General features: G+C 46.3%; 1 protein-coding gene across 1 annotated transcript in view; it reads left to right on the forward strand.

Annotated features, from left to right (window-relative positions):
• Nucleotides 1–22,287: 22,287 nt before the first annotated feature.
• The window catches only part of TMEM178B (transmembrane protein 178B), a 504,253-nt gene continuing 500,824 nt past the window's right edge, over nt 22,288–25,716 (forward strand). The window contains exons 1-2 of the mRNA XM_077469262.1: nt 22,288–22,376; nt 22,971–24,136. Of these exons, the coding sequence (XP_077325388.1) occupies nt 23,755–24,136 (382 nt within the window). The 5' untranslated portion in view covers nt 22,288–22,376; nt 22,971–23,754. The remainder of the gene's footprint in view (nt 22,377–22,970; nt 24,137–25,716) is intronic.

Genomic DNA, 25,716 nt, shown 5'->3' on the forward strand with positions numbered 1-25,716 from the left:
TTGCCGACCAGCTCACGACGATGTACGTCGACAGAATGGCACGGGCAGGCAAATGGGCGTATATGTACGTCCCTTTAAATTTGCCGCCCTGCCATCGGGAGCGCGCCGCCGGTGGCGCGCTCCCGCGCTGGTCGGGACCCCGTGAGTCCGGTTGTGGGACCCGCGGACTCGATCACCGCAGGCATCCCTGCGATCGTCTCACGGAGCGGCCAAATGAAGAAATGCCGTTGTAAACAGCATTTCTTCATTCTGCCTAGCAACTAGTGACGCTGATCTCTGCTCCATGTGATTGGAGCAGAGATCAGTGTTCACTAAATGAAAGCCCAACCCCCCCACAGTTAGTAACACACCCCTAGGAACACTTAACCCCTACACTGCCACCCACTGGTTAACCCCTTCACTGCCAGTGTCATTTACACAGGAATCACTGCATTTATATAGTAGTAATTACTGTATAAATGACAATGGTCCCAAAAATGTGTCAAAAATGTCCGATGGGTCCCCCACAATGTCGCAGTCACAATAAAAAATCGCTGATCGCCGCCATTACTAGTAAAAAAAAAAAAAATTATTAATAAAAATGCTATAAAACTATCCCTATTTTGTAAACGCTATAACTTTTGCGCAAACCAATCAATAATCGCTTATTGCGATTTTTTTTACCAAAAATATGTAGAAGAATACGTATCAGCCTAAACTGAGGGAAAAAATGTTTTTTATATATTTTTGGGGGATATTTATTATATTTATTATAACAAAAAGTAAAAAATAATGAGTTTTTTTCAAAATTGTCGCTCTATTTTTGTTTATAGCGCAAAAAATAAAAACCGCAGGGGTGATCAAATACCACCAAAAGAAAGCTCTATTTGTGGGAAAAAAAGGACATCAATTTTGTTTGGGAGCCACGTCGCACGACCGCGCAATTGTCAATTAAAGCGACGCAGTGCTGAATCGCAAAAAGTGGTCTGGTCTTTGACCAGCAAATTGGTCCGGTCTGAAAGTGGTTAAAGAGGGATTCCACTGGAAAAAAAAAATATTAGAAGCCAGCAGCTATAAATACTACAGCTGCTGACTTTTAATAAATGGACACTCACCTGTCCCAGGGTCCAGAGATGTCGGCAGCTGAGACCAATCGATCGCTCGGCTCTCGGCTGCTGCCGCCGCCATTCTCGGTGAGGGAATCAGGAAGTGAAGAGTTGCGGCTTCAATTCCCAGTTCCCTACTGCACATGCGCGAGTCGCGTAGCGCAATGGGAATGTCAGACAGTGCGCTGGGACAGGAAACAGCAGAGACTCCCGTGGGAGTCTATGCCCAGAAGTGGGAGCAAATACCTGTCTTAAACAGGTATCTGCAACCCCCTCCCCCCTGAAAGGTGCCAACTGTGACACCGGAGGTGGGGAGGGTTTCCGATGAGCGGAAGTTCCACTTTAGGGTGGAACCCTGCTTTACCACAGAATGGACATGCCTTCTCCATATATGTATCAATGCATATGGATCATCCTTTATAAAACAATCTGAGCATTTTCTGAGTCTCTGTGGAGTTTGTAACTGTCAGTGTCAATTTTTACCTTGTGACACTCCAAGATTGATGTTCTTATCTCCATTATATAGAATCTATACTTTTTTGGCAGGTGCAAAGCTAGTCATTGAAGATTTCAGGCAACGTAAGGCCCTGTTTTCAGTGAGAGTGTGTTAGTTTTCATCCTGCATGACAAATAAGACACAGCTAACTTGTGGTGCTCTAACTGTTGAGGAACTACATGTTTCAGCATCTGTAGAATTTAGGCTTGGCAATATGACTGTAAAGTATAATCAGGGCCTGGACAAGGGGTGGGCAGGAGGGGAGGCTGCCCTGGGCACTGTGGTATCATGTGAGGTGCAGGGGCACCACAAGGGGATTGTGGGAAGTGGATTTGTGTTGAGAGGGGGAATTTGGGGACCAGCAGGAGGTAAGAATTTTTCTAGGAGGGGAAATTTAGGGAGGTGGGCTAGGAGTGGTGATTTGAGGGAGATTTGTGTTGGAAGACGATATGTGATAGGAGGGGGGATTTTGCGTGGTTGTGCTAGTAGAGGTAATATGGCAGGGGGAGGGAGATTTGTGATTTGTGCCAGGAGGGAAGATTTTTATGGGGAAAAGGGGATTTGTGCTAGTAGGGATGTTTGAGGGGCATTATTTGTGTTAGGAGGGGAAATTTGGGGGGTGGGGGATTTGTGCTAAGATGGAGGATTGGGGGAGGGGGGTTTGTGCTGGAAGGGGGAATTTGGAATGGGGGGAGAAGATTTGTGCTCAGAAGGGAAATCTTTATTTTTATCAGGGGAGCATGCTGGCACATGATGTTCATACATCTTGGGGGAGGGCATCATTTTGCATGTTCATCCTGGGTTCTAGATGACCCTGTCCCGGCACTGAGTATAATGTTCTGAGGTTCTGAAGGTCGACTCTGCCACAAGGCTAATACACCAGTATAAGGATCCTTTTTTTTTTTTAACAATTTTCAGTTCTCCAATCTCCTATAAGATTAAGGGTTTGTTAAAGTGGAACTAAACTCTCTCAATCAACATGAAATATTTTTAATCCTTCTGCTGCTAGCATTAGTACATAGATAGGAAAGTAAATTATATTTACAACTTGCTCTATGTTATGAGGAAATAGAGAAGAGCTAAGAGATTAGTGTTCAGTATGAGCCAACATCCCTAGATTATAATTGGAGAAATTGGAATCCCCGATAAATTGGGACTTTCAAGGCTCAAAATTGTATTGTAAAATATATTTTTATAAAACTATATTTCACAATGCAATTTTGAGCCTTGAAAGTCCTAATTTATGGGGATTCAAATTTTTCCAATAATGCTAAGATTAACCTTCCTAGCGGTAATCCCGAGTCTGGCTCGGGTTGGGATTTTAATTACATAAGCGGTAACCCCGAGCCAGACTCGGGATCGCATCGCTCGATGCAGGGGAGGACACAGGGAGAGTTACTCACCTTGTCCCCTGGATCCAGCGATGTCCACCGCCAGGGGAGGGCTGGGCTGGGGGGCAGGGATGCAATTGCCCCCTGGGCTGGTCTGATATGCAGTGGCAAAGGCTGCTGTGTCGTCAGCTCAAAACTGCAACATGCACAGTTCTTGAGCTGGCCGAGTCCAGTACTGTGAGCCAGCGATGTCTTCATATCAGGGCTGACAGTCTGTGTTACACAGCACAGCCCCGCCCAGCCCCTCCCTACTCCACACCATTGGCTGGCAGAGGCTGGACCTGCTCTCTGCTCAATCTGAGCAGTTGGCTGGAATCCAGTGAGGCTCCTGGGAGGCTGGGACCATCCAAGTAAGTGAGCTCCTCCTCTCTCCTCCTCTCTGCAGCCAAAGAGTTTTTTTCTAGCAGCCTGTGCCAGTACCTTGCCCTCCTAGGGCTAGGTGGTATGATGAGGGCTCTCACTGACATGCTGCAGTTTGGCTGCAGTGCTGGTGTACTGGCAGTCATCCTGCATGTTGCCCCTGGGACCTAGAGGATGCACATTTTTACTGCATGTTCTGAAAGTGCACAAAACGTCCTGCATGCTGCATGTTTGGTGCACTTTCAGAACATGCAGCAACAATGAGTAACCTAAAAGAAGTCTGAGGGGGTGTGACACCCGCCAGTACACCCGCACTGCAGCCAAACCGCAGCACACCAGTGTGAGCCTAAATGCTTGTATTCACTTGCAGCAGCCACTGCCACTCCTCTGAAAAGTGATCCATGCTCAGGTCACTTTTCAGAGGCATTTGACAGGCAGTGAATAGTTGATATCACATTTCATCCCTGCCTGCTTTAACCCCCCTAAATGCCAATACCTGCAGGTAATGACACAGTTCACTTTGAACTCCACCTTATTTCCATTACTCTCTGTAGGTATTAGATGTGGTCTCACCTTTTTGTTTGCACATCTAATACCAAAGGGTACTTTCACACTGGGGCGATGTGGGCGGTAGTGGTACAGCGCTGCTCGTTTTAGTGGCGCTTTATCATTGTTTTAGTGGCGCTAGCGGGGCACTTTTAACCCCCACTAGTGGCCAAAGAAAGTGTTAAAAAGGGCCATGTTGCATTCATTTCAATAGGCTGGGCACCTCTCCCAAACCGCCCCAATAATGCTGCTTGCTGGACTTTTCAGAATGTCCTTCAAGCGCACGGCCCCAGTGGGAAACCTGGGGTGGCATAAGAAGCGCTTTACAGGTGCTATTTTTTAGCACTAAAACGCCTGTACAGCGCCTTCAGTGTTAAAGGACCCTAAATAGAGTTCTGGAAATAAGGTGGAGTTCAAAGTGAATTTCTACACCTAAGTGGAGCCCCCCTTTCAGAAGATTTGAGGATATTATTAAACCCAGAGACTGGTGGACTTAGGCCACAATAGACAGATTGAAATTCTGCCAGTTCAGCAGACATTTCAATCTATCTCTGTGCAGATTGGTTGTACAGAATTTGACTCCATCAACTGACAGTACAACCAGCGTGTCTTTATGTTTTTAGCGATCAGTGCTGGCTGCTATAGCTGCCAGCAGTGATCACTGTATTCTGATGGCTTGGAAACTTTCACCTCAGAGCACACACCGACACACGGCTCTTACGGAAGCTTGGTAATTCAAGTTCTGGGCTTCCCTAGCATTACAGCCCTGTGGGGCTGTGACCAAGTCTTGGCAAGAGCTGGGATATGACATTACTTACCTCATATCCCTGCCACTCCTAAACCTGCTCCACTGCAGCACCAGGCCTACAATGCCCTTAATCTGGCCTGTGCTCTGGCATGTGCCTGCATGTGCATTTCTTACTATCCGCAATTGAGACAGGAGGAACCTGCACCCTGGTGAATCTGGTGTTCATGCCGGGGAGACAGCAGGACTTGCGTGTTTAGCCTGCTGCGCTCACTGTAACTCTCAGCTACTCTGCTTGCTTGGCTTGCCCAGTGGTGTGGTGCTCACTCACCAGAGAAGCTCCAGACTCCACAGGTAGTGCTTAGTGTGGTGGCAGTGACAGCACAGTCTTTAGTCTTCATCTTCCTGCAGCCTCATTGGTCTGTGTACTGGGTGTGGGGAAGGGGCCAGCTCTTTTTCTCAGTCTCTCTGGGGGCAATCATGCAGTCTCTTTCTGAGAGACTGCTCCATTCTCTGAGAGACTGCTCCACTTCACACTGCCTGTACAGAGACTGACTGCTTCACAGTGCCTGCACAGAAAGTGACTGCTCTCTCTGTGCAGGCAGTGTGAAGCGAGGTCTATGCAGGCAGTGTGAAGCGGGGTCTCTCTCTGTGGAGGCAGTGTGAAGCGGGGTCTCTCTCTGTGGAGGCAGTGTGAAGCGGGGTCTCTCTCTGTGGAGGCAGTGTGAAGCGGGGTCTCTCTCTGTGGAGGGAGTGTGAAGCGGGGTCTCTCTCTGTGCAGGCAGTGTGAAGTGGGGTCTGTGCAGGCAGTGTGAAGCAGTCTCTCTCTGTGGAGGCAGTGTGAAGCAGTCTCTCTCTGTGCAGGCAGTGTCAAGCAGTCTCTCTCTCTCTTTGGGGCAATGTGGAGCAGTCTCCCTCTCTCTCTGTACAGGGAATGTGGTGTAGATGGGTGGTGAGCTGATTCAGTGGTTCAATGGGCCACTTGACTGGACTTGCCCCCCAGGCCTAAGGCTGCCAGCCCTCCCCTGGACGAGAGAGCCTGCGGTTTAGGACTATCTGTAAGGGGTGCTCGATTTATGGGCAGGCAGGGATCTAGGGAAGGAGAGGGAAGAGCCAGGCGACAGGACCGAACCCAGACACCAAGTGCCGAACCAAATAGATTTGGCAGTACGCTCATAAGAAGGTGCGCTTTTAAACCAGAATTTAGTCTCACTTTCATTATAGCTCTTGGTTCTCAGCCCCAGAGAATGAGGACCCTTACCCAAGCTTAACTTCTAATCCTTGATGCTGTATAACACTATTCCCCCAATCAAAACCCTGAACCTAAGCTGGTATGTGATTGTATATATGGACAGAAGAGGGCGCATCTCAGTGTAGCAGTATAAAAAAATAATTTATTCACAGGGGAACTTACAAGACAATGTAGTGATATCAGATATATACATGTAGAAACATCATTCAGGATCAGCTTCCAGGGCTGGACCTTCACAGAACAGAATGAGCTTCCTTTGTAGGGATTGCAGCACCTGTAGCTCTGATGCAAAGGTGACGCCACTGGGGGCAGCAGGCTAAGGCCGCGTACACACGGGCGGACTGTTCGCCCAACCTTGTTCGGCAAACAGTTTCATCAAACAGTCCGCTCAAAATTTGCATGAGCGGACTTGCCCACACACGAGCGGACTGTTTGACGAACAAGGTTGGGCAAACAGTTCGCTCAACTTTTGAAATGAACGGACTCGCCCACGTAAGGCGGAGGCAAATCCGCCCATTTCGAGCGCGTGTACAGGTAGGCGGGGCCCGCGAAGGAGACGTCGCGGGCTCCGCCGCCTGGAATGGGCTTAAAGGGGAACCCCAACGCCGAAAAAAATCGGCGTGGGGGTTCCCCCCAAGTCCACACCAGACCCTTGTCCGAGCACGCTACCCGGCCGGCCAGGAAAGGGGGGCGAGCGAGCGCGCCCCCCCTCCTGAGCCGTACCAGGCCGCGTGCCCTCAACATGGGGGGTGCCTTGGGGAAGGGGGGGCCGCGCGGCCCCCCCACCCCAAAGCACCTTGTCCCCATGTTGATGAGGACAAGGGCCTCTTCCCGACAACCCTGGCCGTTGGTTGTCGGGGTCTGCGGGCGGGGGGCTTATCGGAATCCGGGAGCCCCCTTTAAGAAGGGGGCCCCCGGATACCGGCCCCCCACCCTATGTGAATGAGTATGGGGTACAATGTACCCCTACCCATTCACCTGTGAACTAAAGTACAATAAAAAACACAACACAGAGAAAAAATATTTTATTGCACAGCTCCGGGGGTCTTCCGTCTTCGGGGGTCTTCTCGCCGGACTCCTCCGCTATGTGTGTGTAGCTCTTTTGCTAGCGGAGGAGTCCGGCTTTCTTCCTCCCCGCCGCCGGCCTCTTCTCCCGACTTCGGGGGTCTTGTCCCCCTCTTCGGTTCTTCTGCCGGGCCACCGCGCCTGGTCCGGTGGCCCGGTCTTCTGTCGCCGTCTTCCGTTCTTCTGTCGCCGCCTTCGGTTCTTCTGCCGGGCCACCGCGCCTTCTTGTAGCTCTTTTACAGGCGGTGGCCCGGTCTTCTGTCGCCGCCGCCGCCTTCCGTTCTTGTTCTTCTTCTTGTTCTTCTTCTTCTCCTGGAGATGTTGACTCGACGAGCTCTCCGGCCGGAATGCCAGGGACACGCTCCGCTGCCACTTATATAGTGACAATGGGGCGGTGTCACATGGTATATGTCACATGGGTTGGTCACATGGGTTGATGTCACATGGGGACTATGACATCGTAAGGGGGCGGGGTCACCATGTGACCAACCCATGTGACATATACCATGTGACACCGCCCCATTGTCACTATATAAGTGACCGCACAGCGCGGCTCTGGCATTCCGGCCGGAGAGCTCGTCGAGTCAACATCTCCAGGAGAAGAAGAAGAACAAGAAGAAGAACAAGAACGGAAGGCGGCGGCGGCGACAGAAGACCGGGCCACCGCCTGTAAAAGAGCTACAAGAAGGCGCGGTGGCCCGGCAGAAGAACCGAAGGCGGCGACAGAAGAACGGAAGACGGCGACAGAAGACCGGGCCACCGGACCAGGCGCGGTGGCCCGGCAGAAGAACCGAAGAGGGGGACAAGACCCCCGAAGTCGGGAGAAGAGGCCGGCGGCGGGGAGGAAGAAAGCCGGACTCCTCCGCTAGCAAAAGAGCTACACACACATAGCGGAGGAGTCCGGCGAGAAGACCCCCGAAGACGGAAGACCCCCGGAGCTGTGCAATAAAATATTTTTTCTCTGTGTTGTGTTTTTTATTGTACTTTAGTTCACAGGTGAATGGGTAGGGGTACATTGTACCCCATACTCATTCACATAGGGTGGGGGGCCGGTATCCGGGGGCCCCCTTCTTAAAGGGGGCTCCCGGATTCCGATAAGCCCCCCGCCCGCAGACCCCGACAACCAACGGCCAGGGTTGTCGGGAAGAGGCCCTTGTCCTCATCAACATGGGGACAAGGTGCTTTGGGGTGGGGGGGCCGCGCGGCCCCCCCTTCCCCAAGGCACCCCCCATGTTGAGGGCACGCGGCCTGGTACGGCTCAGGAGGGGGGGCGCGCTCGCTCGCCCCCCTTTCCTGGCCGGCCGGGTAGCGTGCTCGGACAAGGGTCTGGTGTGGACTTGGGGGGAACCCCCACGCCGATTTTTTTCGGCGTTGGGGTTCCCCTTTAAGCCCATTCCAGGCGGCGGAGCCCGCGACGTCTCCTTCGCAGGCCCCGCCTACCTGTACACGCGCTCGAAATGGGCGGACTTTCCGAGCGGGAACAGTCCGCTCATTTCGAAAGTACAGCGGACAAGCCCACACACGGGCGGACTGTTCGCTCAAACACAGTTTCAGCGGACAGTTTTTCGGAATTTCCGAAAGACTTTGTCCGTCCAACTGTCCGCTGAAACTGTCCGCTGAAAGCCCACACACGAGCGGACTGTCCGCCCAAACACTGTTCAGCGGACAAGGTTGGGCGAACAGTCCGCCCGTGTGTACGCGGCCTGAGTGTAAAAATAGGTGAATGAAAAGCATGCTATGTAAATAGCAATTCACAGATGTAAAGGGTTAAGAGCCTTATAACAAGTAGGTCTTCCTCCTCAAGTAGGTCCAATAATATATTAACCACTTCAGCCCCTGAAAGATTTATCCCCTTCCTGATCAGAGCACTTTTTGCGATTTGGCGCTGCGTCGCTTTAACTGACAATTTGCGTGGTCGTGCGATGTTGCACCCAAACAAAATGGACATCCTTTTTTTCCCACAAATAAAGCTTTCTTTTGGTGGTATTTGATCACCTCTGCGGTTATTTGCTCTATAAACAAAAAAAGAGCGACAATTAAAAAAAAAAAAACTATGCTATAATAAATATCCCCAAAAATATATATCAAAAAATTATTTCCTCAGTTTAGGCCGATACATATTCTTCGACATATTTTTGGTAAAAAAAAAAAAACGCAATAAGCGTTTGTTGATTGGTTTGCCCAAACGTTATAGCGTCTACAAAATAGGGCATAGATTTATGACATTTTTATTAATATTTATTTTTTACTAGTAATGGCGGCGATCAGTGATTTTTGTGATTGCGAAATTACGGTGGATTACGGTGGACACATCGGACAATTTTGACACATTTTTGGGACCATTGGCATCAATACATCGATCAATGCTATAAAATTGCATTGATTACTGTAAAAATTTCACTGGCAGTGAAGGGGTTAACCACTAGGGGGCGGGGAGGGGTTAAGTGTGTCCTGGGGCGTGTTTCTAAATGTCTGGGGGATGGGCTAGCCGTGACATGACAGGAAGCAGACGATCAGTAAAGTAAATAATAAAAAAATCTAAATAAATCAGCAGAGGTTCGAACCATTGCTTATTCTGTTCAAAACTACGGTAATAAAAAAAAAAGCTTTGTCTTCAGATATACTTTAACCCTATCATCTCTTTCTGATGCAGCCTATTAAAATTCCATCTAGAGTAAATGGTTAAAAATGTAACAGATGAGCCAAAACCCTGGCAAGGCATCTGCGCTCCAAATAAGTTGGGAAGTTTTCGTCAGTGTGAACCGCCCTGTCGTATATATATCTCAGTAAGCTGGAACAAAGAGTGACAATTTATTTCTCGCCGCCCTGGCATAATCCCATTTCCCTGACTCTCCGAGCTCTTGTTGGTGGACTGAACAAGAATAAATGTTCCAATTTGCGACTGGGACGGCTGTCCCCCGCTGCAGCCTCGGGTTTTTCTCTATGCCTGTATATATCTGCCATGCAGACAATGCCAGAGGCATCTGGGTTTACGATAGCTGCATTTGTTACCAATGCTCTTGGATTTTCATAGTGCACTTTTTTTGCAGATAGTTAAATGAATCATTTCTATAAGGGAGTTCAGATCTGATGAACTTATCAAACAAAATGAATGATCATAGTGTAATGGTTGAGCTTGGTTAAAGGTACGCTCCAGTGATATATTTGGACATTTTTCATTTAAACTCACTCTGGAAATAGCAACTACTGCCTGACTCTGTTTTTTATCCCTGATATACACCTTGTGCAACGCACTGCCTTCCTCACTAATCTACTATAGCTATGTTATCCAGAGTTACTGAATGGCCCTGTGCCTAATCTTGACATTTTTTTAGGTTAAAGCGGGAGTCCGCCGGGAGTCCGCGTTTTTTTTTTTTTTTAAAAGCCAGCAGCTACAAATACTGCAGCTGCTGACTTTTAAAATAGTGACACTTACCTGTCCAGCGCGCCCGCGATGTCGGCACCCGAAGCCGATCACTTGATCGTCTCTCGGGTGCTGCCGCCGCCATCTTGGGTATGGGAATCAGGAAGTGGAGCCTTTCGGCTTCATTTCCCGGTTCCCTACTGCGCATGCGCGAGTCGCGCTGCGCAATAAGGATGGACCCGCTGCCTCTGGGATCTGTGTGTTTCCCAGCAGGCAGCGGGGGACTTTTGGAAAGGGGCGTAATCTATGCCCCTTTCCGCAGAGAGCTATCCCGGAAGTGGGTGCAGATACCTGTACTGTACAGGTACCTGCACCCCCCTCCCCCCTGAAAGGTGCCAATTGTGGCGCCGGAGGGGGGAGGATTCCAATGAGCGGAAGGTCCACTTTAGGGTGGACCTCCGCTTTAAGCATCCACTGGTTTGGAGCACTGCCTTTACTGCCCACTGTAGCCAAGCCTACACATAGCTCCCAACTGTCCCTGATTTTGAGGGACTATCCCTGATTTGGACCAAAGTCTTTCTGTCCCTCTTTCCTCCTCATTTGTCAGAGCAGAGGGACTGCCAAGGATTTCACAGAAAGGAAACTATACAAAGAGAACAGAATACTTTTTCATACAGGGTACAGCAGGCACATATCAGGAATATGAAATGTTGGGTTTACATACTCTTTAACCACTTGCCGCCCACCCTATAGGCAAATGATGGCTGCAAAGTGGTTTCAAAATCCTGACCGGACGTCATAGGACGTCCTCAGGATTTTGAGGCACTGCACGCCCCCCGAGGAGCACATCGCGGCGATCGTTGTTGCGGGGTGTCAGTCTGACACTCCGCAACTACGATCTCGGTAAAGAGTCTCCGATGGAGACTCTTTACCACATGATCAGCCGTGTCCAATCACATCTAATCACAGTGTAAATAGGAAGAGCCGGTGATCGGCTTTTCCTCGCTCTGTCACGCGTAGAGGAGAGCCAATCGGTTGCTCCTCTGACAGGGGGGTCTGTGCTGATCGATTATCAGCCCAGCCCCCCTGAGGATGCCCACACTGGACCACCAGGGACGCCTCCAGACCACCAGGGATGCCCAGCACCAGGTATGCCACCCTAGACCACCAGGGATGCCAGTCGGTGCCCACAATGGATGCAAATCAGTGACCACAATGGATGCCAATCAGTGCCCACAATGGGCATCACTGATTGGCATGCATTATTGTTTGGCACTGATTGGCATCCATCAGCACAAAACAATACAATGTCGCCTATCAGTGCCCATCCGTGCCACCTATCAATGCCCATCCGTGCCACCTATCAGTGCCCATCCGTGCCACCTATCAGTGCCCATCCATGCCCATCTGTGCTGCCTATCTATGCCCATCTGTGCTGCCTATCCATGCCCATTCATGCCGCCTATCCATGGCAATCCGTGCCAGCTATCAGTGCCAATTTGTGCCACCTATCAGTGTCCATCCGTGTCGCCCATCAGTGCCACCTGACAGTGCCCAGCAGTGCTGCCTATCAGTGCCACATATCAGTGCCCATCAATGCCACCTCATCAGTGCCACTTAATTGGTGCCACCTCATCAGTGCCCATCAGTGCCGCCTTATCAGTGCCCGTCAATGCAGCCCCATCAGTGCCCATCAGTGAAGGAGAAAACGTACTTATTTACAAAGTTTCGAAACTTTGTTTAGCAAAAAATAAAAACCGTAGAGGTGATTAAAGCTCTATTTGTGGGGAAAAAATGATAAAAATTTAATTTGGGTACAGTGTAGCATGACCGCGCAATTGTCATTCAAATTGCAACAGCGCTGAAAGCTCAAAATTGGTCTGGGCAGGAAGGTGTTTAAGTGCCTGGTATTAAGGTGGTTAAAGTTAGAGAAGTGGAAATGGTCACATAAAATCTCAAGTATTTGCTCATGTATTGGTACACATAACACTACAGCCTCAAGTAATCTGTACTCCTGCCTGCGAAATGATCTTGCCCCTGCTGTTGTAGAACATCATAAGCAAGGGCCTCTAACCTTGACACAGTGACTCTGTATAAGTTAGGTAGAAGCAGAGGAGCAGTAACAGATGAAAATTCAGTGCCAAATGTGGCAGTGGAGGGTGGCAGGGTATGAACAAGCGGAGCTTTTGGGTGGAGCACCGCTTTAAAAATGAACTAAATAGCATTTTTGGTTCGTGGTGCTCAGATGCAGTGTACTTCTTCGATAAGTGCATGTATGGTAAGTAATGTGTAACACTTCCAATAAATATATCTTCTTTTCTCTCCAGAAGCGTGGCATTATCTTTGTCTAAGCATCATTCAGGTTCACCATTTACTTCCTGGAGTGAGATGCCGGCTCAGAGATGATACAATCATGTAAATCCTGGTGAATGTGCAGTTTTTGTGTTCACAAAAATCTGGTGCAGATCAGCTCCCTACTGCAGCCTCTCACTTTGTGACTTGCGACAAAGTTCCAATGTTGCAGTCTGCCTGTAGCAGAATGATGAGATCATCTCATCCTAGGCAACGGATGGCACTGGACTGGAGTTCAAGGCAGTTTTTTAAAGCGGAGGTCCACCCTAAAATGGACCTCCGCTCATCGGAATCCCCCCCCCCTCCGGCGCCACAATCGGCACCTTTCAGGGGGGAGGGGGGTGCAGTTACCTGGATAATCCAGGTAACTGCACCCACTTCCGGGCTAGCTCTCTGCGGAAAGGGGCGTACGTTACGCCCCTTTCCGCAAGCGCCCGCCCCCTTCAGCAAGTGCCCCGCTGCCTGCTGGGAAACACACAGCTCCCAGAGGCAGCGGGGACCGTCCGGATTGCGCCGCGCGGCTCGCGCATGCGCAGTAGGGAACCGGGAAATGAAGCCGAAAGGCTCCATTTCCTGATTCCCATACCCAAGATGGCGGCGGCAGGACCCGCCAGACGAGCGAGCGATCGGCTTCGGGTGCCGACATCGCGGGCGCGCTGGACAGGTAAGTGTCACTATTTAAAAGTCAGCAGCTGCAGTATTTGTAGCTGCTGGCTTTTAAAAAAAAAAAAAAAAAACGCGGAGTCCCGGTGGACTCCCGCTTTAAAGAGGAGTTGAGTTCCAGCCTGTCAAAAAAAAAAGTGAAAGTCAGCAGCTACAAATACTGTAGCTGCTGACTTTTACTATTAGGACACTTACCTGTCCAGGGATCCTGCGATGTCGGCACCCCTAGCCAATTCGTCTATTGGCTGTGGGTGCAGGCTCCAGCATCTTCACTAAGAAGTGAAGCCTTGTGGCTTCACAGCCTGTTTCCTACTGTGCATGCGCGAGTTGCGCTGCACTTTCAGAATGGTCTCACCATCTTCTGGGACCTGTCTTTCTCCCAGCAGGCCGCAGGAGGGGAGTGAGGAGGAGAGCCCGGAAAATTTGTAGATTTTGTAGATCGCCGTGTTCATTGTGCGGCAATCTTACATGGAAGTGGGAGCGGGTACCTGGTTTTGATAGATATCCGCAAACCCCCCCTCCCCCCCAAAAAAAGTGGCAGAAGTGGAAGTGGAGGGGGGAGAGTACGAACAAGCAGAGCTTCCCCTTTTGCTCTGCTCCAAATAGTGGATTTTTTTTTTTTTTAATGATACTGCTGTATATTGTCAAGAATGTACTTGTACACTTACTGAAAGGTCCACATTAAGCTGGAACTTTACTGCATTTGAGCACCACAAACCCAGAACGCTGTTTAATTCAATTTTAATATTTAAAGAAAACTCCTCCATCCAACCACGTCTCCATGCTTTATTTTACTGAGAAATCACTTTGAACCCCCCCCCCCGCATTTCTGGCCATTGCCATCTTGTGTAGCACTGGATTCACACCTATGCATTTTCAGTGCTTTTTGCATATTTGCACTACAGAACGTGTTCCATAGGAAACCATGTTAAATGGATTGCAATGCAAATCTGCAAAATGTAAAAAGCACTAAAACTGCATAGGTGTGAATCCAGCCTAAGGCTTGATCACACTAACGCAGTTTTTGATTCATTTTGCATTTTGCTGAAATGCAGGGAAATTTTTTAACATGGGTTCCTATGGAACATGTTGACATCAATGCATTTTTGTGCCTCTGCGTTTTTGGAAAGGGTCGGGGACTTTTTTTTCATGCAAAATGCAGCGTTTTGCATGTAATAAAAGTCAATGGACCTGCATTAAAAACGCAAGTACCGCTTTTTTACCAAGTTTTTACCGCCATTTGCGTTTTTTTCTTTTTTTTTCACTGTATATATCTGGTTGCTAAGCAACCACAATGTAAAAAAAAAAAGCAAAACGCAAAACATGGCAAAATCGCATCAAAATCGTGGTAAAAACGCATGTCCAAAAACGTGACAAGCGCTGCAAAAAGCACAAAGTATAAAACAAGAAAATACTATATACTTTCCTATCTATTTACTAATGTAGAAGCATAAGGATTAAAAATAGTCAATACTTATTGAGAGAGTGAAGTTCTACTTTAAGTCTAGGTTCACGCTGGATGCAGTGCGTTTTGGTATGATTTACACGTAGTTTTAATTGCGAGGACAGTGCAAATTTGTGGTGCGATTGTAATGCAAATCTTTGTCTATGGTGATGAAATTCGCACCGCACTAAACACACAGGACCCTATTTTTGATTGCTTCAGAATCACACTGCATAGATGTGAACAACCTTCATAGAAAACAATGTTATTTCAGATGACATGCGAATCTGTGCATCTGAATCGAATCAGATTAGCAACAGTGTAAACCAGGACTAAGGTATGGTTCACACCTATGCAGGGGAAATTTGCATTTTTCAATACACCTTTTTGATCCATTGAAGTTTATGGAACCAAAAACACAACCTGCTGGTCCCTGGCCCTTTCAATGAAATGCACTGATGTGAACTATAGGAAACCATGTTAAATGGACTGTAGTGTGTTCCTGCAAAACTGAAAATGCACTAAGAAAATGCATAGGTGTGAACCAGGCCTTATGTCCCGTACACACAAGCAGAATTCCGCTAAAGCTTGGCTTGCATACACACAGTCACACAAAAGTTCTCTGAACTTTCGACCGCCAAGAATGCGGTGCCGTACAACACTACCACGAGCCGAGAAAATTAAGCTCAATGCTTCCGAGCATGCGTAGGAATTTTACACGTCGGAATTGCTACAGAGGATCAGAATTTCCGATCGGAACTTTTTCAGTCGGAAAAATAGAGAACCTGCTCTCAATCTTTTGCTGGCAAAAGTCCGATGGAGCATATACACGATCGGAATTTCCTCCCAAAAACTCACATCGGACTTTTGCTGGCGTAATTTTCGATCATGTGTATGGGACATGAGACTACAGTTAGAAGGCTTTTCAGAGGTGTTTGACAGGTGGAGAGGAGGTGATATGTTGTTTCCATGTGCCTGTTTTAACCTTGTAAATGCAGCACCACCACACCACAAACATGTGTATTTCACACAGTTGGGGGTTGCTTGCAGTATGGCCCAATTTGCTTCAAACGGCGGATAATTTTTTCTTCAGCAATGAAATAAAGCAATATGGCCGAAGCACCCCCCCTCCTCTGCCTTTGCAACAAGAGGAACTGCAGTCTGTTCACATAATTTGTAATAAAAACATCTTTGCCATTCCGAAGCCTCCCTCCAACCCCTTTGCATATTTTTTTATATAAATTGTGATTTTGTACTTGCCAAATATGCTGCAGAAATCTCCATCCACCAAGTCTGACTGCAACCATTTTAACTGTTGGCAGCTGAAGCTGCTGCCTGTTCACTTCCTGGATTTACACAGAGGCACACCTCTAGCTCTGCATCTCTCATTGGCCCGCTTATGACTCACCCCCCTCCCTTCCTAGCAAACTCTCAGAGAGTGAGAGAGAGAGATGTGCATGATGTCATAAACCTAGGCTTTTTTTCCAGACAAAAAACAGGAAGTGGGCTGTATAAGGTATTTAGTGGCAGAAAACAAATGTTTTACTATCCAAAGTTAAAATGAGGGCAGATGATTTAATAGATGGAAAGATGAAAAAATGACTGAAGTTCCACATGAAGGCTGGATTCACATTTATGCATTTTGCAGATTTGCACTACAGAACTTGTTCCATAGGAAACAATGTTAAATGCACTGTAGTGCAAATCTGCAAAATGCAAAAAGCACAAAAAATGCATAGGTGTGAATGCAGCCTAAGGGGATGGCAAAGCGTGGCCATACTGCATATTCTTACCCCCATCATCTGCAAGTCTAAACAAACCCTAAGGCTGGATTCACACCTATGCATTTTTAGCGCTTTTTACATTTTGCAGATTTGCACTACAGTCCATTTACCATGGTTTCCTATGGAACACGCTCTGTAGTGCAAATCTGCAAAATGCAAAAAGCATTAAAACTGCATAGGTGTGAATCAAGCTTAAAGAGGAGGGCCGGTTTAAAAAATAAAATTAAAAGTCAGCAGCTGCAAACACTGTAGCTGCTGACTTAATAAGCACACTTACCTGTCCAGGGCGCCCTCGATGTCGGCCGCGCGAGGCCGACCCGTCCCTCAGCTCTCGGGTCCCGGCGCCGCCATTCTATCTAAGGGAAACAGGCAGTGGAGCCTTGCGGTTTCACTGCCCGTTTCCTACTGCGCATGCGCGAGTCGTGCAGCGCTTTGTGAATGTGGCTCGCTGTGTTCTGGGACACACAGTTCCCAGAACACAGCGCGACCTGTTACCCAGAAGATGCCACACGGAGGAGAGAAGAAAGGAGATCTCTGCGGAGGAGGAAGAGGCAGATTAGGATGATGTGCCTAGCAACAGGCATTTCTGGTAAGTTAAAAAAAAATGTTTTTTCATTTTTTTTTTCTGATTTTTTTCTAATTTTTAATGTATTTTTTTTTCAGGGTGGCTCTCCACTTTAAGGCTGGATTCACGCCTATGCAGTTTTAGTGCTTTTTACATTTTGCAGATTTGCACTACAGAATGTGTTCCATAGGAAGCCATGTTAAAGCGGTTGTATACCCGATGAAGTATTTTTATTTTTTTTACTCACCTGCAAAGCAAAAGGCATAATGAGCTAGTATGCACCGCATACTAGCTCATTATGAAATACTTACCTTAGAACGAGGCCCCGACATCTGGCCCGATCCACGCCGATGGAGCTGACATGTTCCCTCTGCGTTTCTTCCGGGTATCGCAGCTCCGGCGCTGTGAGTGGCCGGAGCCGCGATATCGTCACTCCAGCGCATGCGCGTGGGAGATTTCTTTCCGCCAGGGTCCGGCGTCTGCCGGACTTTCAGCCGAGAATCCCCTGTGCGCACGCACTGCTGCAGTCAGCAGCGCATTGCGAGGGGAATATCTCCTAAACCGTAAAGGTTTAAGAGGAAGTAAACCCTCCTACACATGTTTAGCTTGTTAGATAATACTTTTCTCAGGCAGCTGATCGCTGCCTGAGAAAGTGAACTTACTTGTCACATTTTCGTAAAAACCGCCGTTTACATTTCCGTGACGTCAGCCGCGCTTGCGCTGTGTGGTCGTGCGAATGCGGCGTATACTGTATTGCCGACTTTCATCTTCCTGCCTCTCTGCCTTTTTTTAATACGAGGCATTCTCCTCATTGCGGCAGAGGAGAAGTCTCGCGTTGTAATCCTATCCCTGCTCTTCCTGACACTCCCCCTTGTGACTGAAGACGTCACGCAGGGGAATGAATGCTTTGTTGCCTTAGTAACGGCAACCGAGATCGAGGCTTGGTTAGGATTTCTATTGACGCTACGGTGCATGCGCGAGATTTCCGGAGTGAAATCTAACTAAGGGCGGAAATGACGTCCGGAAAGGACGTCAAAGCCCGAATTTGAAATGGCGCGGGCGATACCCGGAAGGAAGATAATTTGGAAAAGAGAAAAAAAGGTATTTACAGCGCTCATTTTGAGATATAACATATACAGAATGAAGGCTGATGTACAGTATTAGAGTAACATTAGTAAAATGGAAATTTTTTGGGCGGGTTTACTTCCTCTTTTAGGAGATTTTTTTTTTACCTACAGGTAAGCCTTATTATAGGCTTTCCTTTAGGTAAAAGTCCCAAAATTGACTATACAACCACTTTAAATAGACTGTAGTGAAAATCTGCAAAATGCAAAAAGCACTAAAAATGCATAGGTGTGAATCAGGCCTCAGTCAGTCCATGTACCAGCCGATAAGCAGATCTGTCTCATCCCTATACCAGTGTAAGCACTGCACCTGCAGCTGATTGGCTGTGTCAGAGACCTGGCATCTTATTAGGCAGGATTCACACCTATGCATTTTTTGTGCTTTTTGTATTTTGCAGATTTGCACCACAGAACGTGTTCCATAGGAAACCATCGTAAATTGCAAATCTGCAAAATGCAAAAAGCACTAAAAATGCATAGGTGTGAATCCAGCCTTATTGTCCTTAGCCATTTTTTAAAACATCTTTGTAAGTGAAGCAGCTGGACATTACTACACACGCACAGGCTAATCCTTCTTATATTGTGATGTAAAACTGGAGGATGATTCCTGTAATGTTGTACATTATAGAATATTTATAAGGTAACCAGACAGCAAGAAGGGCGCTTATGAAAAATGCATATTGCTGGTTGGTATATGTATGTAAAGTAGATGAAGGAATATACTGAGCATCACATGGTAAGCAAACAGATCTGCTGCTACACATAAGTGATTATATTCAATGTCTACAATGCAGCCTCACTGCTGCATTGAGTATTTTGACACCACATTGGGCAATAAAGGCTTGTGCCTATGGGCAGCAGAATAGTTTCTTTCCTTCCTTCTTTAAGAGCTTGTTTACACTTGTGTTGCCCTCCTTAAGAGAGATCCGTTGTGGATTTCTCTTCAGCCGGCGCTTGACAGGCATATGAAGGCATTACGTCGCCTCCTCACTGCCTGTGTTAACCCCTGAAAACTCACACCACCATGCTGCAACCATGTGCATTGCACTTACATTTTTGCTTGGTTAGTTAATAACCTGGAACTCAGGACTCCATACATTTCTATGCATATCAGGTGTCATGCCTTACAGCAGTTGGGGCCCTGGTTTAATTTTCACAAATTACAATATCTGCAGTTTGTCTGGAGTTTTTATAAGGACTCATGCATACCCCCTTCCCCCTTCAAAAACACACTGGTAGGTCAAAGTTTATGTAAAGCCGAATTTAATGATATACAGTTAGTTGAAGTATATTGCATCATAAATGATTGTCTTTTAAATACTGTGTTCTCTATTTTTCCAACTGTTGTTTTTTCAGCAGTCTCTTTGCAGTCACTTCCTGTCTACATACATTCTGGACCATGCCTGTGTAAGGGTTGACTTGGGCACTTGTAGATTGTATCAGAAGCACTCAGATTGACAATCAGTGGTGGCTGGTGCTAAATTTTGGGGGGGGGGCGGCAAACTAACGTTTGGACAGTCGCCACAAGCAACCCCCCCAGCGGGAGATGAATGGCAGATGATCGCAACAAACACCCCCCCCCCCCCGGCTAGAGAGGAACGGCTGGCAGGAAGGTGGCAAATATTCATTTGCTATTGTCACACAAGTGGGTGTGCTCGGAGAGCCCCGAGCACACCCTTTTTTGAAGTCTTTTAGAGCTTCTGGCTCTAATCACGTGTTTCTAAAAAAAATAAAAATGAACCCCATTGGAATCCATGCTTCTGGCTCCCCGAATGCATCCGGTGCCCCTGCACCCTGTATTATGGGCCGCCACTGGGGACAATACAGTAATACAAGTGACAAATGAGAGTGACAATACAGCAATACAATTGGGAGACAGAGCATTATCACCCTATAACAGGAAATGCCTGCCAAATACCTTCCTGCCAAGACCATCAGGCATTCTTTTAATGAAAGCTGCAGCTTTGAACATGACTTTTGGAATGACATAGTAAAGCTTGTATGAGATTTTAGTGATTGGGTTTACACTTTAAGTGGCATCTACCAAAACTGGTCCTGCTGTATGTATGACTGTGGTAGGGGCATCAGATTGTCAGCTCTGTCAGATAGTAGACTGTGAACTGCACTATATAAATGAATACAATGCATATTATGGTCAGTAGTAAGGTCTAATTTACACTAGCAGTTGGGGGACAGTAAAAATAAACGGTGGAGTGGCATTTTTACCCCCTCTCTTTAAGCTACAAAGGCAGCCAATTTACACATGCCATGGTTGCAATACTGCGTTGTTACGGTAAAATGTATTTCTCTTGTACTGTTCAATGGGCAGTACCGTACTCTGATGCAACCAATTCAAGTGAAGGGGCAAGCACCGCAACAGTGAACCCAAATGCTAGGCTTGCAGTTGCAGCATTATATTCCCATTAAAAAAAGCCCATTGGGCTGTCAAAAAAATAAACAAAAACAGGCATTCGGGAGACAACAGTTATTACCTCCTGATTGTATGTCAGAAGTCCACTTGCCCCCAACGTGGATTGCTTTTTACAGATAACGTATGTCTAAACGAGCATTAAGTGGCACAAAAAAAAATTGCAATGAAAAGGTTAATCCTGTATGCTCACATCTACCGGCAAAAAAAAGCAGTAGGATAGTTTATTCCCCAAGTTTCTCAAAAAAATTTGACATCTTTTAATGCAAATATGTTGAGGTAAATGGCAGACCCTTGCTACAACTCGCATGCAAAACCATAAAAAATTCACGAGCAAAAAAAAAAAAACATTTTTTCTTGAATTTTCAATTGCCTGCACTTGTCAACATCAGCAAAATGAAAGCATGGATACTAAAAGAAATACAACACACTGGTGCTTTTTTCAACACTATCTTTTATTTATGACCGTATTTTAAAGGTTTTGTAAGATCTAGACCACGTATGTCAAATACAAGGCCCATGGGCCCTCGCACCCAGGGCTTTTTTTTGTTAGCACTCACCCTCCGCTCCCCACTGTCACTTGTAAACACAGAAGCTTTCTGTATTTATAAGGACAGCTTTGCTCTTGGCGGCTCACGGCTCTCACAGATCCCTGCATGCACTCATGGCGGGGTACAGCAGGGACAGATGCTGACCAATGATCTCCATGCAAAGGCAAAGTACTAGTACACTGGTACTAGACCTGAGCAGGGGAGGAGAGATTCAAAGAAGCATTGGGGGGGGGGGTAAGGAGATGAGGGCTATGCAGGGAGATGTGTGTAGAGGTGGGAGGTGAGTGAGATTGGTGCAGAGGTCAAAGCCAAGGAGGAATGATGAAAGTGAGATCTGGACAGCCTGTGCTGCACACCCCTAAACCTAGCATTCTGTATGTTGCTCACCCCTGAACTCTGCACTATGTATGCAGTGCACCCCTGAACTCTACACTCTGTATGCCACGCACTCCTGAACTCTGCATACACAGAGGTTGATTTACTCCACTTTGCAAAGAATACCCAATCACATGCCAGGAAAATAAAAAAAAACTGCATTTTTGCTTGCACATGATTAAATAATAGAAGTCAGAAGAGCTTCTGCTAATTTACTAAGCTCTGGAGCAACTGCACTTGCAAAGTGCATAGTCTGTTTGCCTTTAGTAAATCAACCCCATAGTCTTACAGATACAGTGGGTCCTCTGAGGGCAACCTTAATGCTGATGCGACCTACAATGAAATGGAGTTTGACACCCCTGGTGTAGACCATTATAATAATGTTTATTGTATTCTGTATATCTTTGACATTTATTAATTAAAAAAAAATATCTGCATCTAAAAATAGGTAGAAATTGGGTTCCAAAAGAGGGAGAGTTAGGAAGCAAGCTTTTTAAAAATTCAAACCTGGAGCTGTATACTCTATTCGAAATTGTTCTAGTTTCCTTTGTTTTCATTGCAATACAGAACCAAGAGCGGCATTTTTTCATTCTCCCCAATAACACACACTCATTCTGCTACTGTTAGAGAAATGGGTGTTGTTCAGCTTTAAGGAACTGTATAAGACATTAGCCTCACGTTGCATGAGTGACGTCATCTGTTCTTGGCTGAAGCCCTTCTGTATTCTGTCTCTGGTTTCCAACCAAGGCTGCGGGTTGACTGTATGCACAAGGCACAGATTCCCAGGTGAACTGATCAACTGCCTTTTCCTTTATTCCTATTAATTGCAAAATGCTGATCTCACAGTAATTGCATTTCAGACAGCTGCTGAGCTTTATTATGGCCATTCCAATGCTGCTGATCTGAATTAGATGCAGATTTGTACCTCCTTGATGCTGCATGCATTTTTTATTTTTGTTGTATTTGTTAATGTTTAATAGCTGTCTGCTTGCTGGTTTTAGCTGTATTTAGTCCTGGATCAAGCTCTGTACTGTTCACCTTATTTAAAGTAACAAGGATAAAAATCAAGATTGCTAAGCCGTATCTTTCTCCACTGCTTGATCTGATCTTGGATGTATTGTTGCTGAGACGGGGAGGATAAGATAAGATTGAGGATTATTTGGCAGCATGAACCAGGCTGCAATCCTAAAACCTATTTAAATAAAGCTTTGAGGCACCCTTTAGTAGCTGGCGGAGGGTGTTGATACAGCTATTTGTGTTTAAAGGGACTGATAGGGCTGTTAGATTGAACATTGCTGTCCATGGTGCTGAAATCTTTCCCTCCTCTCTCCCTCTCTTTCTCTCTCTCTTTCCTCCCCCCTCCCTCACCTTCCATTTCAGAGGAGACCAAGAGGAGCATTTCAGAGGATGAGACACAGCAATACAAGAGTAAAGAAATCTTTCAGCTGATGATTATATGCTTGCTGACAGTCAACACCCAGAGCAGTGAATGGAAGAGCAGGGTGGAATCTCAAGGTTTGATGTACGTGTTGTGAAACAAAGGAACAGTCTGCTTGCCCACAGGGAGATTGCTTCCAGAGACACAACAGGGAGTCTAAATTGCTTTGCTGAGGGCGATCTAGCCCTATGTAGCTAGACACCCAACATCGCACATGGTTTGACAAATGCTGAGAGGTAAGTGCACAGTGCTGCTGACCATATTTTGTGCAAAGAGGACACGGTGGGGGTTCAGGTTTCATTTGGATATCGCATCTGTTTTGCTCAAGTTCCATCTCCCGTTCCCATAAGGAGACTGTTTACAGGCAACCTGCTGTCAACATAACATTGAGGCCATCAGACTGAAAAAGAGAGGAGGCTCGATCAACCATGATTCACTTTCTGAGCAAGGTACTTCATTTTGGAGGTCAATTGGTAGGCTGAAGTGTGAAGACATTGCTATTTGCTTTTATTTATTTTATGGGGAGTTGGGTTCAAACTAATGACTTACCAGCTACTCACATCAACCAGAACTAATAAATGCAATGCTTGGATTGGATTTTATGAATATCAAGGTTTGAACATAATTCTCCTGGCTCCCACAGTAGAGCCTGTGGGTTCTGTCTGGCCTCCAGCACAAAGACTACCATCCTTTTGAGAAAATGTTGATGGCTCTGTGAGAAGGAGGATGGCTGCTGGAAGATTACTCCTCTATGCTGGACTGTCCCTAGCCCTGTGTGCCCTAGGCATGCTAGCTGTAGCGATCTGCTCCGACCACTGGTATGAGACAGATGCTAGACGACACCGGGAAAGGTGCAAAGGCTTCACAAATAGAAGAATCGACCCAGGTTTCATTTATAACTCCAACAACAATCTTCCACTGAGGGCTAGCAGGTCGAAACTAGACCGCTGGGAGGGAAAGTTACTTCTAGCCAGAAACAGGAGGCAGCTTTTTGCAATGAGCGCTGCCGATGAGTGCAATAGACAATATAATTCCACCAACATGGGCCTGTGGAGGAAATGCCACCGACTGGGCTTCGATCAAGATATTGAAGATATTATTGCCAGAGGTAAGATATGATGTTTGCTTGATGTTGTAGTAGGGATATTGCATCATTGGATTTACTCATATTGTATAGGAATACTGTAATATGTTGCAATCGTGTTCCAACTATCCAATCCGTGCTCCAATTATTTGAGCCTCGTCAGTCTTTTTGGGATAAATTTGCCTTTGTTGCTAAAAGCCATTTCTAGTATTTGCTCTTTGGACTCACAACTTCTCTCCTATTCAGTTTCATATGAATGTCTTGCATTTTAGTTCTGGCCTTCATCTACCAATTGAGCATATTGCAATGCCCTACATATATGTTGAATTAGACTATGATCTACTTTGCAGCATTCTGCAAACATGGAGCCTGATGAAAAAGAAGGCAAAATTATTTACCTAGCTACCATTTTGATTCTTACACTTGGTTTGGTAGGGCCAAAAAGCACGGAGGCTCAGTATGCCAGTATGTCAGAAAGGATGGCATGGCAGTCATTGTACATCTTTGTGTAGGTTGAGCTATACATACAGTAGCTGGTGCTTGTAGGATCCAAGGCCTGGTTTCGACCAACAATGATAGCAAACATGCTGGAACCTGCAGTTACAAATCAACTGATGATTCTCCCAGCATCTTTCTTTCTTTTCTGACACTTTTTTTTTTTTTACATTCTTGGTTAAAAATGTAAACGGTTTAAGCTATCATATCAGCATTCTAGGACCTGCTAAAGAGTACTGCATATCTGATAAATTCAGGGTGCCAGAAACAGACTTATTGACCCTTTTTGGGTTTGCAGAGACCCCAGCCGATAGCTGACTAACTCTGGGTAGAAAATGAAAAGTTAAAGACTACTAAAAAAAGAATATTACTGCATGTTATATCAATTCAATTTTAATTGCATTAATGTATAATACGTAAAAGGTTCAGGATCAAGAGAATTATAAACAATATAAGACTGAAGGAAGCTTTTTACATTTAAATATCAATACTTCAGATTTTAAGAGGAACAGCTGTGGAGGGGACAGAAGGATTTGGGGCAAGAAGAGGGATTAAGAGCTATGCAATAAGTGGTAAACCATAGTTACATGAATAAGAAATACTGTATGTCATGTTCTGTGCAGGTATAGGGAATCCTGCATATTTCTGAACGTTAACAAAAACAATATACAGGGATATGGGAAATTATTTTCTACACGCGCACACACACATCAACACGGGTTGAACTGGTTGGACTGTTGTCTTTATTAACTATGTAACTATGTAAGCTCTTTCACATAAAAGATTGCCTGTTTTATGGTTACAGATTTTGTTGCTATGGGGAACAGTGGAATAATTTCCTTTTAAACGGTGTTCATAAATGCTTTTCACTGTTCCTCTGAGTATCCAGTCACTAGTCTTACAAAGGGTCAAGTTATTTTCCATCTCCGATAATATACTCTTCATGTAATACTCTCAAAAAACTAATTTTAATTTTTAAAGTGAATCATATTACTGTTATACAGACTGCCGTTTCTTATATGCGTAAGTGTTAAGGCTTAATCATGCAGATGACTCCTCCAACCCATCCTAAAACACTTTGCATTGTACAGTATTGTTTATTGGTCTCC

This window comes from Lithobates pipiens, unplaced genomic scaffold (genome assembly GCF_037356315.1).
Source record: "Lithobates pipiens isolate NorthernLeopardFrog02 unplaced genomic scaffold, aLitPip1_a1.2 Scaffold_8, whole genome shotgun sequence".
Classification (NCBI taxonomy): domain Eukaryota; kingdom Metazoa; phylum Chordata; class Amphibia; order Anura; family Ranidae; genus Lithobates; species Lithobates pipiens.